Genomic DNA, 18,046 nt, shown 5'->3' with positions numbered 1-18,046 from the left:
AGTAAAAAAAGAAATTGTTTATATGCCAGTTCCATTGCACTAGGTACTCCATACTCAATATGCACTCGGTAAGATCTGAATAATAATTGGGGCGACAGCTTCACGTCACATCAGTAATTTATGTTAAAGAAAATTAAGTACTTAACACATTTATTACGTTAAAATATAGTATGTACAACAGGTTTTATATTACAAAAATATACAATCATGTTATAGTAGTAGTTATTTAGTTAAAATAAACATTGTAGTACATTTGGTATGTACTTAATAATATCAATTACAAACATGTATGACATATCTATTTAGGCCATGATCGATGGGTGAAATGAAATATTTGTAAACACACGCAATGTGTAGAACCCGTACAACCACAGAGAAATATTTATTATAATATGTATCACCACGCTCTCTTTATGGTCGGCTATTCCATGTATGTACGAGTTGTTGAAAATTAAAAATAATTGTCGTAACATTATAGACTTTCAGTTCAGACTGTCATCTTACTTATATGGTTTCTTTACAAAGATTTATTTTACATCGATCTTGGGTTTTGTTTTAAATCACATAATGATAAAATTATTCATCTCCGCCTACCTACTCTCCAAATATCGTTGAACAGCTTTTCAAACAACCATCAACCAATCTAGTCTTTTGATAAACTGTTGACAATTTATAATGTACTAAAAATTATCATCATTTCTCAATTAGGTGGGTGGTATAGTACTACCTACCAAAACAATTTTTGAAATAGGAACTTTGGTTGACTTGAGTTTCCGTGACTAACGAAGTAACGACCTCAGATAGGTATCCTATCACTATGCAAGTGGGTATAGTAAGTGTTACTTGCGTCCTACGCATGGTCATTGGAGCGGAGAGTTCATTGTAAATCGAGCAATATAAGTCTTCCATTTTTCCAACTGTAAAAGTTAATTAGAAGCAAGTATAATGTATGCGGCGCGTGCGGTTCTGAATGGATGAGCATGAGCACAGAGCTGGCGAAGCAGGCGCGCGGTGCGCAGTGCCGCCGCGGCCGCGCTCTGCCCCGCCGCCGCCGGCCGAGCGGCCTCGCGCCTTGTCGCGCCTTCCGCGTGGGCGATCGCCGACCAGCTGCCCGCCAACTCACGGTCTCTTAGTTAATGTCGCCAACTCCACTTCACACGAATTATGAAAACCCGCACCATGTACAAAATAACTTACGTGACAAGGAAGAAGCAGGTAACTTTCCACAACTAATTACTAAAGGAATGTGTGCTAATATTTTAATACTGGTAATGGATTACCCGCCGCGCCGTCAAACTAATGAGACATTTTGCTCAGAGCTACTAATATGACTCTTCAATGTTTTGCTCACTGTCTTAGCTAGCGGGAAGCCACCGATCTCTGCGCGAGTCAGTGCGCCGCGACATTCGCCCTTGTAGTCGTCGGCATTCAGTGAATATATCATGGCTCCCCCTAACTTGTTCTCAATTATAAACTTTGCTTTCTCCATTACACTCTGAGGGTCGTCATATGATACCCATTCTTTGTTTTTATACAAGTAAGAGACCTTGGCCTCATTGTCTCTAGTAATTGTGACATTCTCAGTGTTGGTCACAAAACTACACACATCTGGATAGTTAATAAACCCTAAAGATCCAAGGGATCCAACGCCAGAGGCTGGGCTGCTAACTTGGTGGTTATCAACATTGACCAAAGAGAATGTATGACCATAAGTAGGTATGCCCACAACTATTTTGTTACGATCGAGTCCCTTGTCCAAATACATGTGTATGGTGTAGTTAATATTCAATGTGGCTAAATACAGCTGTTCTGTGCTCCGCGGGTAGAGGGGAGAATTCAGCCCAGTGAATGGAGTGTACTTAGTGAAGAAGTGGAAATCATATGTCATGATATTCACATAATCAACATACAGATTCAATTGGTCAACATCATAGGAAATGTCAACAATTGCCTCAGGAGCTGCGGCAGCTACTGTTAAAAGATAATCTCTTTTCTCTCTAATGTATTCCATACGAATTTCCCGAAGCAACTGTGAGAAGTGTTGTCGCTCACGACCTCCACCTAATGCATTATGTAATGCTGGGAATTCCCAATCCAAGTCTATCCCATCCAGGGAATAATTTCTCAACAAGTATTTCACTGACTTAATAAAAGTCTTTCTTGACTTGTGATTTAATACCATATCAGGAAACCCTTTATCAGTCCCAGCACCTCCAACAGACACCAGAATTTTTAGTGCAGGATTTGTTTGCTTGAGTTTAACCACTTCGGCAATTGTATGATATTGATAGGGGTCAAGTCTTATCTCATTACTGGCTACCTGAGCAAAGGCTAAGTTTATGTGTGTACACAAATTCGGATTAATACCAGATGGCATCAATTGATCAGTTGCATGCTCGCTGGGCATGTTATAGTAACATGATATTACTCTCTCTGCAACTCTACTCGGCACATTTCCACTGGTATTACTATTGTGCCACGTTCTGTGTTGATACAAAGCAACACAAACAACTGCTAACGCGCACGCAAAGAGGAAACAGCTTGTCAAAATTAATCCTCTGCACCAATATTCTGTTTTTGTATTTGTGATTTGACTATCAAAGTAATCATATTTAATATCCCTTACTCTATATTTCTTTTCTTCAATAAAACTCCGCATGATAAAGTTACCTGTGAATAATTAAGAAAACACCATTATTTTAGAATTGTATTCGGTAACTAATCCAAAAACACAACGCAATCAGTACCTTTATATTTCATGGCTCACTTTTAACGTTATTTGAAGAAGACAAAGTATCAAAATTATAATGTTTGGAAAATGAAAACAAACAAATAACTACAAAAAACAATTCTGACAGATAGCTTTTATCACTTGGCTTGTTTCACTACAAACAAATTCCCAGTCATTTACAGCTGACGGCAACAAAGTATCACAGATTACAAATATTTCGAAAGACAAAATAATTGCGCAGTAGTCTATGGTTTTGGTGGTCACCATGAAATAATAGAAAATCTGGGACATTTATTAATAAAATCGTTAATGTAGTTTGAACGATAAAAGCCAATTAAGTAATAAGTTTTTGGTTAAGTTCAATTTAATACATCGCAATTCTATTTTTGGCGAGTCCAGTGTGGCTCCCTAGCGTATCCAGCGCCACGCCAATTTAACTGGTCGGCATGTAGACGAGCGGGTTTAGTAGGTACAGTCCATAAATTGTGACTATATTTTAAGGTGTTCTGCATTTATTGATAGTATTTTTCTTATTATAGCACGTAATTTGATGTTTAGTAATCCCACATTAATTTTCTGGATTAAAACAACAACGTGAAACCCAACTAGTTTTCTTCTCAACCAGGCAACATAATTATGTTATTTTTATTTAAACTTTAGTTGAAACTACTGAACGAAAAAATCAATTTCTATCGAATCAATGGTTTTGGAAATTAACGCGTTCTAACAAACTCTCATGTATATTAAGTAAATAAATAGTCTAAATAGAATAATGACACAAGACTCTAGTCTTGTCTTGATATTGACTATGCCTACATAGTTAGAAATTTCCTGTTGCGAGTGCAGACATTTTGCAATCAGCAACAAATTAGGTGATTTTTACCATTTTTTACAGTAGGTTTGTGTCATTTATTTGGTACACTATTTATTTGCTCCAGTATACTGTTACAGTTATGCGGATACTACTACATTAAAACAAAAGAAGAATTAGCGCTTGGTCCTTAATCACTTGGAAGTGTTGTTTTGTTTAGTCTTGTGGAGCACAGAGGTTACGGGATTCATTACAGTTTTCACAGTTTTAAAAAGCATAATATAAACTTATTATATTTAGAACATTGAACATGTCTACCTATATGTGTGCTATACACATTAGGTGCACAATTTCAGGCTTCATTGACTATAACCGCCGTACTCAGTCATTTAACTTTGTACGTAGACCAAAGAGTATAAGTAGACGTAGACTGAGAATCCTAGTCTACGACTTTGTATGATTTATGACTTTGACAGTTCAGTGTTCAAACCATAGGTTAAAACTTTGATAGTTTGACAATTTGACATTGACAATGACAAAGCAGTCACGATTCCATCGTGCGATGTTGATAATCAAGGTTTAATTATTGTTGTAATAACTATAACTAATATTTGATGTAGGCGTGTGTTTGGACAATCATTGTAGGAGGTTCATTACAAACCTCAAAGCCGGTTGGTAGACATGGACGACGCGTCTATGAATCGCTATGAAAAACAGCTGTATTCTGTGTTCAAAACCTTCGACGTAGATAACGAGGAAGCCTTAGACAGGTCAGCAGTTCACAAGCTTTGTGACGCATTGCAGCTCGAGGATCGCGGTACGACCCTCGTGAATACTCTATTCGAGCGGCGCTCCGGCCGCATCACCTTCGCCCAGTTCCGGAACGGGTTGCTTGCTGTGCTCGGCGGCGCTGGAGGCGAGCCAGTACGCGCGCTATCTGCACCGTCAGAGGCTGCGACTGATGCAGCTCCACATCACAGTGACGACGATTCCTCTGGCCGAGAAGTGGCTCCCAAATTTGTATTTGGATCAAAAAAATATGGTCGTCGATCTAGGCCAACTCGTTCAGGAGCTGCAGCTGACGAGCCTTCGAGTCCACGCTCCTCTTCAGCTTCTCGATTGGACACCGATGATAAGAAGGCAAAGCAACGGATGAGATGCCGAAGAAGTGTATCTGCTATGGAGACCCGGGGAGATAATGAAAATAGCGGACCACATGATGCTTCTGCTGCAAATGTGTTTGAACACGATCGGCGTATTGACCGTGATGAAGCTTTCGCCTTGTGTCGTGATTTAAACATGGACGCTATCGACCAACAGCTTATAGAACGGATATTTAATAACACTACAGATACTACTGTAGGTGAGTTTTTTGACCGTCTTAATGCAGAACTCACAACCACTATGGAAGAGGCTTCACGTGACGTGCCGCCTACAGCAACAATCCCAGACACTATTGCTGATGTGGCCCATGATGAAGCCTCATCTGGATTACCCAGTGAGCTTGTCCTGGAGGCTTGGGAGCGAGCTGGGGTGCAGCAACCCCATCGCTTACTTACTGAGCTTGGCTTTGGCGCAATGGCATTGAACTTACCTGAGCTCGAACGTGCCCTGGATGACGAGTTACGGGCTCTCAGTGAACCGACTGACGAGCCGCGGGATGCTCGCACGCTTTTACTTTTGGCTGCGCTCACACTAAGCCGACTGCGACTAGAGCTGGCGCGACGTCGCGTAGATGTGACTACTGCCGAGAGAGATAAGCTGCGAGGTGACGTAGCCGAGGCTAACAGGCACGCCAGGCTACTGGCACAAGAAGTCGATGAAAGTCACGCTCGTATCGAAGCCGAATTGAAAGCGAGCCTCCGTCGAGCAGAGGCGCGTCATGCTGAAGCCATGCGCCAGGCCGCCACGGAACATGCGGCCGAGCGAGAGCGCGCTGCGGCCACACGAGCGCGGCTCGAAGCGGAGGTCGCGAGACGCGCCGACTTGGAGGCGCGCTTGCGGGGTGACATGACTGGACTGCGGGAGCGCGCCGACGAGCTCGAAGCGCGCGTCTCGGCTGCAGAGGAACGTTGCAGCGAGACCGAGCGGGAGCGGGCACGGCTGGCGGGCGAGCTGCGCGCGGCGCTGGAGCAGGGCGCGGCGGCGCGTTCGAGCGACGTGCCGCGCGAGCTGGCGGAGCAGCTGTGCGAGCTGCGGCGCGACAACCAGCGCCTGCGCGACCGCAACGACGAGCTGTGCGCCGCGCTAGAGGCCAGCACGCGCCGCGCGCCCGGCCCGCCCGAGCCCCGCACTGGGGACCTCTCCACTGAACTGGACTCACTCTTCACTCATGAACATTCTGAGGTAAGTTTAATTAAAACTGATATTAGTAAGTATATTATTAAATACATGTTCAGGTATAACTGTACAGTACAGTATAATTTGTTGTGTGTACAAAATTTATATTTTTTACAATGTTTTACTATGTGGAAGTGTTTAACGTATCAGGGGCGTAACTAGCGCCGTATCAATTCGTGCGTAAGCAAGGAATAAAAACTTCCCAATTTTTTATTTCATTTCAGAAATTACAAAAGTTGGTCGCAACTTTAGGAAAGTTAACGTCATCGTAAGGGCCCCCAAACATGGGCTCACTGTTATGGCATTGATAAGTCCCCTCTTTGAGGCTTGAGAGTAAAGGCGGGAAAAGCTATTGGATGAAGAAATAAGGGGTTTCAAACAATTATTATTGATACGCCTCGCCCCGCCTAGGGCTCAACTACTCTATGACTTTTGGGCCAAACGATTCTATGACGTTTCCAAGGTTTCAAACAATCTTTGTACCGAATTTCACTCCAATACGTTCTGTGGTTTAAAATATAAATAGGCCGGGGATTTCAGCTCTCTACGACCAGTAGTTTTGGCTGTGTGTTCTTTTTGACTGAGGACATTACTCAACCAACGTACCTACTGACGACTCGAGTATCACCCACTTACCTTTACATGACACCACACGACCACTTGGTTCATGTTCTTACTTCTGTATCAATACGAATACTACGAGTAGTATACATAGCAAGGCTCGGATACCGGTTAAATTTTCAAACCGTTATTATGTACTTGTACGCAAAACCTTTACATTGGGTTTCGTTCGCGAAACCGGTTTTTTTAAACCGGTATTTGGAACAGTATTTTCATAAAGGTTTTTTCGGATTAACCGGTTTAGAGCAATAAAAACCGGTTAATACGACGCACATCAAAGAAACGCCGCGCGCTGTTCAGCTTATTTCAATAATAATATTTCAACGCGTGTACCGACATGCCCCTCGTCGAATAAACCGGTTAATTTAGGTTAAAATAAAGTTCTTTAATGTTCACGTTCTTAAGAAAAGTTCGGAGGAAAACCGATATAAACCGGTATTAACCGGTATTTTTTAAACCGGTTCCGAGCCTTGATACATAGATCCTAATATGGCTAGTATTTAGAACATTTAAAATAAAACATGCTTCCTCTTACTAAGCTTATTATAATTATACTAAATACTAAATACAGTGAAACTTGGTTAAGTGGGACCTGGATAAGTGAGAAACCTCCACAACTGGAACTCATACTGAGGTCCCAACACATTGGCACTGAATTACCTCTATTAGTGGGACAAACAAACCTCTTTATCTGGGATTCGTTCTTTCGATTTATCATCTTAGTTACCTCTATAACTGAGACAGCAAGTGAATTTTAATGCATAAACCTCAGTAACTGAGACAACATCGTTTTGTTTGTTGAATTACTTAAATATTCTTATTCATTTATAATGTGCACATAACACATTGTTTTATTTAAGAATCACACCTCTTTATGTGAAATAACCCGTATGTTCACCTCCATTAATGGAACCCTCTGTAAATGAGACAAATGTTTATTTATACCTGATTATCTGAGACATTGAGTTAGTGGAATACCTCTATAAGTGATACCAATTTGAAGGTCCCTTGAAGTCTCACTTAACGAGGTTTCACTGTATAATAATGGAACTAAACCATAAAGGTTCAGCTGTCCAGCTTGCAGCCTGTACTACTGTCGAAAAACCTACCTGCTGTAACCTACTGTACAACTAATGTAGGTATTTAAAATTATGACTGATTGGGTTCGTGTACTCGGTGTACTGCGTACACGACGCCGTCCGCAAACAACCATAATTACATATTTCTTTCGAAGCAGTAGTTGCAGACAAACAAACAAACTCTGTTATTATCTGTATTACTGAACATGAAGCTGATGAATCGGTTTGTTTATTTGTTTCAACTCGCTAATCTCCGGAACTGTATACTAAATGTTAAAATAAAATACAAAATAAATGTGATTTTTTAAACTTTATTTTTTGAAGCATACAAAACCTTTACTTGCAGGAATGTGATTCTTCACCTGTGAGTATAGAGCAGAACAGGATACTGAGCCATGTGGAAGCAATAGGAAAACTCGGAGAGATGTTTGACAGCGTGCTGGCGCTGGCCCCCGGCGCCGGCGACGGCGCGGCCTGCGCGCACTGCGCCGCCACCGCCGCCGCCGTGCGCGGGCTGCGCGCCACCGTCGCCGACCTCAGCGACACGCTCATCTGCAGCGCGCAGCCCTGCCACCGCGCCGCGCAGACCGACCGCCAGCCTGACGCCGACGCGGACGCGCTGCGCCGGGACTTACTCGACGCCGAGCGCCGACACGATGAGGAAAAGAAGAAACTCACCAACCTCGTGAAGTGAGTCACCTACATATTCTGAAGACAACATTTCGTGCGATAATGTTTAGTAACATTGAAACCTACATATTTCCAGGGACCTGGAAGCTAGTCTCGAGCAGATGAAAGCGGAGTACGACAAGTGCGAGGAGTACTGGAGCAACAAGCTGGAGGAGGAGCGTGAGTTGTTCAGCGAGGAGCAGCGGCTGGGGGACGAGCGCCTGGGCGAGCTGGTCGCCAAGATCGCGGAGTACGAGCGACAGTTCGCGCCCGCCGCCGCGCTGCCCACCATCGACGAGCGCCACAGCCTCGAGGCGCAGTTCACGGACCTAGAGGAGGAGTTCGCGCGCTACCGCCGCGACAAGGAGGCCGAGCTCAGCGCGCGCGGCGCCGAGCTGGCGCGCATGGCCGAGCGCCTGGCGGCGGCCGAGCGGCGGCGCGCGCCCCGGCCGCGCCCCCGCGCCCCCGGCGAGGTGCGCGAGCTGCGCGCGCGGCTGGCGCGGGCGGAGGCGGGGGCGCGGCGGCTGGCGGCGCGGCTGGCGGCGGCCGACGTGCTGGTCAAGGACCTGTACGTCGAGAACTGCCAGCTGGCGCACCGCCGCCCGCTGTGACCGCGCGCCCTGTCGCAGGGGGTGCTCCACACACGAACGATTACTATCAATGCATTTACGTATCTACACGTGGTTTGTTAAATAGCTCTTGTAAGAGTTTAACATTATTTTGTTAAGCTCGCTACATAATTTGCTCGGTTCGGGTGTTATAAGACAAAACTATGGAGAGTACATTGTGTTGGTATCCATTCCGAAACAAGGCTTAATACTTGCAATATTCCTGGGAACCGAAGGTTGCTTAACCTTCCTTATTAATATTTTAATGAGTTTAATTTATTTAATGTTATTGTTATTGGAATGCAGAGATGATATATATATTATATAAGTTACACCTCTTTCGAATCGAACAGAGATGGATGTTTGTACATAAACTATAAAACGGTTGTTCTAACGAACTGATTATTATTATGATTACGATGTGAACAAGAGCGCGCAGACCGCATGTTGGCGGGGCGCGGTCCCGGCCGCGACTCGTCTGTAACCAGTGACGCGTAGTTCATTGGTCGAAGTGCCTTGACGAGCTTCAGTAAGTGACGCGAGTAGCAAGTCCAGTGCAACGTACGGCAGTAACATGTAGCGTAGTACAGAGCGGACGGAGTACTACTGGAGCGGGCATTCAATGGACTGCACTTGTGGTAATTAACTGAATGCGCAGCGTGTGCTGTCACACCTCAGTAGATACGTATGCTTAGTTACACGCCGACAGCGCTGATACAGTGCCTAAGCTAAAATGTGATCCCAAATAATGCGTTAACTATTTAAGCTAGGCTAGGTCTTATAATGAAATTATACCTTCTTATTATATAAGCAAACAAATGTTCGTGGACCCAAACAGGCACTCAGTGTTCCAACTAGTGGCGGTGGTACGAGGACGTCCGTTGAACATACAGTACCAGTGTACCAGTGTACCAGTGTACCAGTGCACCAGTGTACCAGTGTACCAGTGTACCAGTGTACCAGTGTACCAGTGTACCAGTGTACCAGTGTACCAGTGTACCAGTGCACCAGTGTACCAGTGTACCAGTGTACCAGTGCACCAGTGTACCAGTGTACCAGTATACCAGTGTACCAGTGCACCAGTGTACCAGTGTACCAGTGTACCAGTGTACCAGTGCACCAGTGTACCAGTGTACCAGTGTACCAGTGTACCAGTGCACCAGTGTACCAGTGTACCAGTGCACCAGTGTACCAGTGTACCAGTGTACCAGTGTACCAGTGTACCAGTGTACCAGTGCACCAGTGCCTACCCACCAGCGTGCAGCACTCAAATGGATAGTTGATTGCATCATGCATGCACCGAGCTCATTTAGTCAAGTGAATGTGTCTGATAATGATCGCACTGACAGCTGACACCACGTATTATGTCATGCACATAATAAATTCTATTTGTTCCATGGGTAGTGTCATCGTCATACTTCCTAATCGCACCAAGACAGAATATACTTTTGAATGTATTTGAAAGCATTTACTGATTGTCAACCATGCATGACGTAAACACGCGTGCATCGAGCGCACTGCATGGCCGCGCGGCGCCGCTCGCCGATTGAATGATCTGACGTGCGCTGGTCCGAGTACCCGGCTCACTTGTATAAATATGAATATCAGAATATTATTATTATGTGATTATTAAAATGTTAATCAAACTTGTGTTTTATTGCTTTATCCTTACGCTATAAACTATTTATTTTATTTTTTCCAGAAAACTTACAGCTAGGCCAACACACTAGCTCACTTGTTAATGACTATGGCCAATTAAAAGTTTTCACAGATAGTAGTACAAACATAATAAATAAATACTAGTAGACAGATGTCTTAATATAATTAGGTTCGTATACAATGCAAAGGTTAGGTTGCCGAAAAAGTGGTTACAGAGAGTTTTCTTAAATGTAGACACGCTGGAGTTAAAAAGATCGACATCAACTTCCTGGCAAATTGGCTTGTACACACGGCTTACCCTAACTGGTGTCCACTTCGTGCGACGTGCAACCAAGTGTATGCTGACAAAAGTGACGGCTCGGTTCGATAGTTCAACTGTATTTGAGCTTTTAAGAAATTGACTGGACATTTTGAGTACAATACCTATCTCCCTACTACCTACTTATTTTTTCTTGTGTTGTGAATGCATTTACGAATTACAAGCACACATAGACCACCAGATACACACACCCACCACCACACCCAGATAGGTAGTGTAGGGGTAGTAGGTTATCAACAATAAATAATGTTTGTTATTTGAATCATAGACAGAGTTACACAGCAGCCAGTAGCTAACTCAGTCGCTGCGCCTGGGATTGAAACTGACAATAAAAAAGGTATTAATAAAAATATAGATACTTTATTTTAGAAATGTTAATCTACACAAAACTAAAAATAGATATAATTAGTATATGATATTGTATGAGCGTGGCTCGGCGCTACAAGTACATGCCATTGACGAGGTAATCCGCGTCATGCGCGAACGGAGACTTCCCGCGCCCGCGGCGGCGGCGCATCGCGGCGCGCGCCCGGCACGTCAACATGCCCAGGATCGCCGTCAGCATGAACAGGCCTGCACACACACACACACCCGTCAGTGGCGGCGACACACCGCGCCGGCGCCCAGCGGTCGGGCACGGGGCCAGCCAGCACTCACCTAGTACGAGCAGCATCATGGCGGCGGGGGGGTGCTCGCTGAGCCCGTCGTGCTCGTCGTGCTCGCCGTGCTCGTCGGCCGGGTAGTGCACGTGCGCCGCCACAGACGACTCCTTCTTGTCGGAGTTCTCGGTGGACTTGTTCGCCTGCACCGGCTACACACAACACAGACAATGACGTATTTAGGTGCCTGTCGAATCCGCCGGGGGCGTCCACCCTCCACACTTGTTAAGGGCAGGTGGGCCCTAGTACACACTAGTGTATGCTGTTGCTGGCCCACTTCAGGCGATCACCATTGTGTACAGGGGTTATTGGTATGTAGTGGTATGTAGTACAATTGTTAGTCGTGGCGCGAAAGCGGAATGTTGTCGGTTTTTGGTGAACGGTGAACGTGACCGTGGCCTACAGCTGTGCATTGTAAAGCATGGCTCATCACAGGCCATAATGTACTGGGGCTTTTACACTTTTTTTTATCAATTATAGCGGAACCCTGGTGTTCCCCGGAGACGTGCCGGTCGCCATGAATCTACGGCGACGGTGAAAGTATTGCTACCTTGGGCGCGGGTGGCGGCGCGGGGCGGGGCGCGGGCGGTGGCTCCGTGCTCTCCTTGCTCACCAGCTCGAAGCCTTTCTTGGGGCTGTCGCGCAGCGTCTGTTGCTGACTCGAGTACACCACCGGAATCTCAGGCATCGTCTTCGGAGGAATGTACACCGGGATCTCCTGGAACCATGTTTATTATACGTGATTAGTGATATACTGATATGATTACCACTGAGTGTCGAATACAAATGTCGTTCAGTGACGTACTGACCTGGTCTGCGCGCGGCACGGGCCAGGCGCGGCGCGGGTCGGGCTCGGGCCAGTACGCGCCGCCCCACGCGCCCTCTGCGCCTGCAACACCACGCGCTCCTGATCATCGTGCATCGGTAATCAAGTTAAACTTTACAATTCCATCAACGTACTTAGATTGTTCGCACGGCATTCGAACTCACGACACTACATGTTGTACTGCATCGACTGGCACTATGCTATGTGATGGTGTGGTGAATGGTGATCGATGGTAGTGTGAGGAGTTTAGTGTAGTAGGGTATGGCTTACCGTTGGGCTGCGGCGGTGCGGGTGGCCAAGCGCGACGCGGCCAGGGTGGCTCGAACGCCGGGAACTGAGCGCCGCCCTCCGGCTCCTGCAGCAGCCCGCCCTTGTGGCTGAAGATGTGCGAGCTCGCCCCCGCCTCTACACAACCATTAGTAGGTACTATTGCTAGCGCCTTACTCGCATGCATGACGCAACCGATGCAATATGGAGACCTACGTCCTCTATGGAGATCTACGATACACTACAAAGTTTATACTTGAAGACACCTATTGCCCACGCTCATTGACTGTATTATTTACTCGATTCGCTGGGTTTTTTCAGCTCATAGTAAGCAGTCCGTATTGTGCCCAATAAGTAGATATGAGGCAAAAGAATCACTCCCAATTGGTGAACAATATAGCATTGTATAATTTGTGAACCAAAATCTACTTCACTATGAATTGTGCCGCATCCGAAGATTGGCGTATAAGAGGCTACACTTTTACTAAGTGGCGCATTGGCACTATGCTATGTGAATTTGACATACCGCTATAGCGGCGCGGCGGCTGCGCCTGCGCCAGACGATGTGGCCAACGCTCGGGCAGCGCGCCGCCCCCGGCCGGCATGCCCTCCCCGGCGGGCACTCCCTCCCCGGCCAGCACGCCCTCCCCGGCCAGTGCACTTTCCCCGGCCGCCGCGTTCTCCCCCGCCAGCGCCGATTCTGCTGCCAACCGCTCCTGCAACACCCGTGCCGTCAGCAGTCAGCTCTCACACAGCACTCACGGTGATCTCTCCAGCACTACGTACCTGGTGCAGCGGCTTGTGTGTGGTTGAAGGCGGGGCGCGGGGCGCGGGAGGCGGACAGCCGAGCTCGGGCGCTTCGTCAGAGCCGTCCGCGCACTGCGGCACGCCGTCGCACGCGTTGTACACGGCGATACACTCGCCGCCGCGCCGACACGCGAACTGGTACCGACTGCACCGCGACGCTGGAACCACGTCTCACGACAGATCAGTTCCATGAAACGGGGAGACCAGGAATCAAGATGTGATAGAGATAGAAGAGGAGTGAATCGGTATTTGTAAAAGATACCCACGTATGACACTGGACGGAGGCTCTGCTTCATGAGGCGGCGTGGGGCGTGGCGCAGAGGGCACAGGGCGCGGCGGCGGGGGCGCGGGGGCGGGGGGCGCCGTGCTGCCCGGTGTCGTGCGAGCCGTGCTGCTGCTGCCACCGCTCCTGCAGGCACACACCGTGCACACATGACACCTCTGTGACAGTTGGTGGTTTCATTTATATATAGGCATTCTAACATATTTAAGCTAAAATTATTCTCAATTTATCTGCATTCGAGATGACGGTTTACGTATCATTTTATAACAAGACACAGTTATATTATTGGTAAAATTACGTCCCATATGAAATATTCTTTTGGCATTGTTTCGCCACAAAAATTCGTTCCTATCTATACTCGCTCGACTGGAGTGATGGCTGCCGCGGCTAGATACTACGTTTATGTTGTGGTTCGTCGTGTGAGGACATTTGCAGAAAGTCCAATCCCATCCCCCGCCCAATGTCCCAATGTAACTCCTGTGAAGGGGTTTTTTTATGGGACAAGCCCGCCACAACCTCCCACACCGCTGCAACTCCTGTAAGCCAGGCTCCACAGTAGATACAACCATGAAAACACCGGAACATTGAAGCCCGGCGCGTCCCAGGGAAATAAATAACTGTCTTGAATCCCGCAACGAAATAAATCAGAAGATATTATTAGAGGAGAACAAAAGAAAAGGGTTTCCAGAAAAAACAACGAATAGTTGCAATGTACTTCTAAAACCCAACCTAAGGATATCTCTGAGGCCTTCCTATCCTATAGCATTCCGGAGTGAGTAGGTGCAGTAGTGCAGAGACCTGAGGTTGGCGAGCTCCTGCTCGTGGTGCGCGAGGCGCTCCTGGTCCTGCAGCTCGGCCAGCCGCCGGCTGATGGCCAGCACGCCGCTGCTGAAGTTGCTGTGCGCCGTGAACTTGCAGCGGAAGTCCTCGGGCGGCCCGCAGTTGAACAGGTAGCAGCTGCCGGGGCCCTGCGCACATTCGCTTACGTTTCATATTCGAGTCGCTGCAACGCTGCAAGTGTCACTGGTGAACAAACGGCAAGGAAGCTCAACATCTCAAGTTGATCAAAATATATTATTTAGGTAACTACTAGCTTCTGCTAGACTGCTAGCAGCTTTGCCCGCGTTGCCGTGGGCTAAAAACATATTATACGGATCATAATCTACCCCTGTTCCAAATTTACAAACAGACAAACTTTCGCGTTTACATTATTAGTTGGTTAGTAAGATCCCGTTGCTGCGTCCCGCCAGTCCCGCGCCATGCGTGTATCGCGGGCGCTTCAAGCTAACTTCGACCATCGGCCCTTCTGTTACAGCGTATGGTCGACTGCGGGTAACCCAACATTCGACAAGTTTATATTTGCGTTTAGTATAGTAATCTTGTCTTGGTATCGAGCCGCACAATTAATTATTTATTTATTTATTTATTAGGACAACCAGTCATATATTACATAATAATAAATTTAAATGCACAACATTGTTTTAGTGTATAGATATACTTTTTCGGGATAAAAAGTACGCAGTGTGATAACACAGCGTAGCAGCGTATTCAAGTACCTACCTATAAATTATAACAAGTTTCATTGTAATCGGACTAACAGACAAATATTTTTTCAATCACATTTTTGGGTTCGGTGTTTATCTAGTAGTACCTACTACTATTTTTTTTCAATGTATAAAATAATATACAATTCGTTATTTAATGTTGGTTAAAAGATTAGGGAATACCCTCAGTCATGCTTCTATTTAGTTGCTAGGTAGTGGGAAGTGAAGATTTTACACATTTACAAGTACTAAAAAGGTTGCCCTATGTTCAACTCTCGTCATCTGTTTCTGACTTCCACTGAAGTAGCAATTCCTAATACAGAAGTAGATGGAAAAACGCTGATGATTGAAACCAAACACAAAGTTTTTGGTTGGAAGCAGGGGGGGGGGATGTCTGGCGCACAGTTTTATATCTAAATCTGAACAAAACGCTTCTCACAAAATTACAATGGACAAAATAGAAAGTTATCCTTTTTGTAACATGATATTTACATCCAAAACTATAAAATGTAAAAACTGACAAAGAAATTATACTTAATGAAAGAAAACTAAAAATAACTAAGTAAATGGCTGCCGTCCCATTTCAAAGTCAAGGCATTTATTTCAATTAATCCTAAATAAGGCACATTTGAAACGTCAAATTGAATTGTCCGGCAGTCTGTCTGTCAGTAAAGCTAGGCGCTCGTTCCAAAGTTTAGGCCGCGGCTCCTCGTACGCGTTCCAAAGGTCCGGGACCCGGTGGTCCCGTGAATGGAAGCGAACACATGTAATAAAATAATAATAAGGATACAAAATAATCGCATCGCCGTCAACAGGGAAAGTACGAAAGTACCCAGCAGGAGGCTGGCAGAATGGCAGCATTGCCTTTGCCACGTAGTACCTATGCTTGTGTGGCTAATGTGGCAAAGCTCAACCTCTGCCCGAGGAATAACCCTCTGGTCACGAGATACGTCGACCAGGGGCTAAAGCTGTTAGAGGCTAAAGCTGTTTTAAAATTTGAGATTTGACTCTGTTATTACATTTTGAATAAATATTGTAATTTGGCTAGATAGATACATAGAGAATACAATCCCGGGATCCCGAATCTCGGGATCCCGGGATCCCGGCCGTTTTCTTGTCCCGAAAATCCCGGGACTGTACTTGGCTAATCTCGGGATTTTTAGGATTGACATTAAAGGAAAAGTTACAGCTGGAAATTGATAAGAGTATGAATTCCCCAGATCCTAAAGTACAAATACAAAATGAATCAGGGTTGGCAAATAGTATTAGACGTGAAATGAGCCTGTTCGAAAATGGAGGAACTCGTGGATATCACTTAGAAATAGCAAATAAATATCTAATGTCTATTCCTCCAACCAGCGTAGAACCTGAGCGAGCGTTTTCAGCTGCTGCTTATATTGGCAATAAACTACGAAGCAGGTTTGGAAGTGAAACGTTGGATGCTTTGATATTCCTGCGATTGTATATTCGAAATTCTAATTAGTTTTGTTGTGTTGTCTTTTAAATTTCTTGCAAAAGTATTTTGATTGTTTTGTCAATTTTCGTTTCGTACTGTATTGTGTTGTGATGTGATTTATATTGTGCAACGATATTAAAATCATTTTTTTTAAACAACTCAAGTTCTGTTTTCATTTGAGCCCAATTAGAAACCACAAAGTCTAATCCCGGGATAGCCCCGGGATCCCGGGATTCATATTTAAAATCCCGTAATCCCGGGATTGAAAAACATGCTCGGGATTGTATTCTCTATAGATACACCATGACTTACGACTGCTTAGTCGAAAACTGCCCGATTATTTCAGAAATGTCTGTGACTACCTAGTAAGTTTTTGTGAAGTAAGAGACGAAATCACCAAGGCACGTGATCACGTCCCTTACTTCACAAAGACTTACTAGGTGTTACTAGGTAGGAGTCACGTCCCGGGACTTGGTACTTATTTGGTATGGTAGGCACAAGTTGATTTGTTTTTAAAGAACATGAATATTATGTAGGTAATAAAAGTGGGAACTGGTAATGCAGAATACCTTTTCCTCATAGACGAATACGTCGCAAGCGTCGGTCTCGCAGCAGAGCCGCAAGCACTCGGAGCGCGCGCCCACGTCGAGCTCGGAGAGGTAGCGCGCGCCCATGTCGCGCGACTCCTCCGTGCGGATGATCTTGTCGCGCTGCACGTCGAAGCGCGACGCGCAGGCGGCCGGGTCCAGCTCGCGCGCCCGCACCGCGCCCAGCACCAGCGCCGCCCACCACGACCACAGTCGCAGCCGCATGCCGCACTCCACACTCCTCACTCTCTGTCGTGGAAACACTCGCGGATCTTCACTTTACGTATTCTTAGATCAAGTGTACGGGTGGCCGTGTCCCCGCCGTCCATCTATGTGGATTGTGGCTGTCCTAAGCCGGCGGTGACACCTCGCTACGTATCCGCGGCGCTGATTGCTAAATATTGTACAATTATACACGGCGGGTCCAGCCGCGGAAGTCAAAGTGAACTCACATGGAGCGCCTCCGTCGGCCTCCCGGTCGATACGTTCGCGCCTGCGCACTGCGCACAATCTTGAACCTCGCGTATGATTACGGTGAACATGTCGCGGTGTTCCGGTGTAATCCGTTATTTATTTATCTTAACCTTAAATACATCTATCTTTACAGGCACACCTAATACGATAAATGCAGTACTTATAAATTTAAAAATAAAAACCAAATATCTGTATGAACATAAAACATAACTAACATAACATAACATAACTTATTTGATTGAATGACTAAAGGATAACTCGACAAGTCGTTGAATGAAATGTTCAACGAAAGTTTAGCACGACCGT

The 18,046-nt window shown here is 45.8% G+C and overlaps 3 protein-coding genes across 4 annotated transcripts; 1 reads left to right on the top strand and 2 right to left on the bottom strand.

Annotated features, from left to right (window-relative positions):
* Positions 1 to 133: 133 nt before the first annotated feature.
* LOC126912676 (chitinase-3-like protein 1) lies at positions 134 to 3,004 on the bottom strand. Its single transcript, XM_050705944.1, has 2 exons — positions 2,748 to 3,004; positions 134 to 2,670 (listed from the first exon to the last, which is right to left on the bottom strand). The coding sequence occupies exons 1-2, from the start codon at positions 2,758 to 2,760 to the stop codon at positions 1,292 to 1,294; spliced, it is 1,392 nt and encodes a 463-aa protein (XP_050561901.1). The 5' UTR covers positions 2,761 to 3,004; the 3' UTR covers positions 134 to 1,291.
* LOC126912672 (blastoderm-specific protein 25D-like) lies at positions 943 to 10,505 on the top strand. Of its 2 annotated transcripts, XM_050705939.1 has the most exons (4): positions 943 to 1,215; positions 4,347 to 5,888; positions 7,929 to 8,272; positions 8,349 to 10,505. In XM_050705939.1, the coding sequence occupies exons 1-4, from the start codon at positions 1,165 to 1,167 to the stop codon at positions 8,860 to 8,862; spliced, it is 2,451 nt and encodes an 816-aa protein (XP_050561896.1). In that variant the 5' UTR covers positions 943 to 1,164; the 3' UTR covers positions 8,863 to 10,505. The 2 variants fall into 2 exon arrangements, with proteins under 2 accessions (XP_050561896.1, XP_050561895.1); XM_050705938.1 differs by lacking the exon at positions 943 to 1,215 and having other exon boundaries at positions 3,575 to 5,888.
* A 672-nt stretch (positions 10,506 to 11,177) lies between these two features.
* On the bottom strand, positions 11,178 to 17,849 carry LOC126912675 (uncharacterized). The gene is made up of 10 exons (XM_050705943.1): positions 17,249 to 17,849; positions 14,478 to 14,647; positions 13,663 to 13,805; positions 13,376 to 13,554; positions 13,116 to 13,305; positions 12,593 to 12,727; positions 12,306 to 12,385; positions 12,047 to 12,214; positions 11,495 to 11,648; positions 11,178 to 11,410 (listed from the first exon to the last, which is right to left on the bottom strand). The coding sequence occupies exons 1-10, from the start codon at positions 17,489 to 17,491 to the stop codon at positions 11,277 to 11,279; spliced, it is 1,596 nt and encodes a 531-aa protein (XP_050561900.1). The 5' UTR covers positions 17,492 to 17,849; the 3' UTR covers positions 11,178 to 11,276.
* Between the last annotated feature and the right edge of the window lie 197 nt (positions 17,850 to 18,046).

The sequence above is a fragment of the Spodoptera frugiperda genome, chromosome 28 (genome assembly GCF_023101765.2).
Source record: "Spodoptera frugiperda isolate SF20-4 chromosome 28, AGI-APGP_CSIRO_Sfru_2.0, whole genome shotgun sequence".
Lineage (NCBI taxonomy): Eukaryota > Metazoa > Arthropoda > Insecta > Lepidoptera > Noctuidae > Spodoptera > Spodoptera frugiperda.
Note: the sequence above shows the minus strand (reverse complement) of the source record. Positions and strands in the feature narration are given on the sequence as shown.

Excerpts from the sequence above, each read along its gene's own strand:
- LOC126912672 (XM_050705938.1), top strand. The coding sequence starts at position 4,224 with ATGGACGACGCGTCTATGAATCGCTATGAAAAACAGCTGTATTCTGTG. Across the intron at positions 5,889-7,928 it reads TCACTCATGAACATTCTGAG|GAATGTGATTCTTCACCTGT; the intron begins GTAAGTTTAATT and ends CTTTACTTGCAG. Across the intron at positions 8,273-8,348 it reads AAACTCACCAACCTCGTGAA|GGACCTGGAAGCTAGTCTCG; the intron begins GTGAGTCACCTA and ends ACATATTTCCAG.
- LOC126912675 (XM_050705943.1), bottom strand. The coding sequence starts at position 17,491 with ATGCGGCTGCGACTGTGGTCGTGGTGGGCGGCGCTGGTGCTGGGCGCG. Across the intron at positions 12,386-12,592 it reads CGCACCGCCGCAGCCCAACG|GCGCAGAGGGCGCGTGGGGC; the intron begins GTAAGCCATACC and ends GTGGTGTTGCAG. Across the intron at positions 11,649-12,046 it reads CGCCGCCACCCGCGCCCAAG|CCGGTGCAGGCGAACAAGTC; the intron begins GTAGCAATACTT and ends TGTTGTGTGTAG.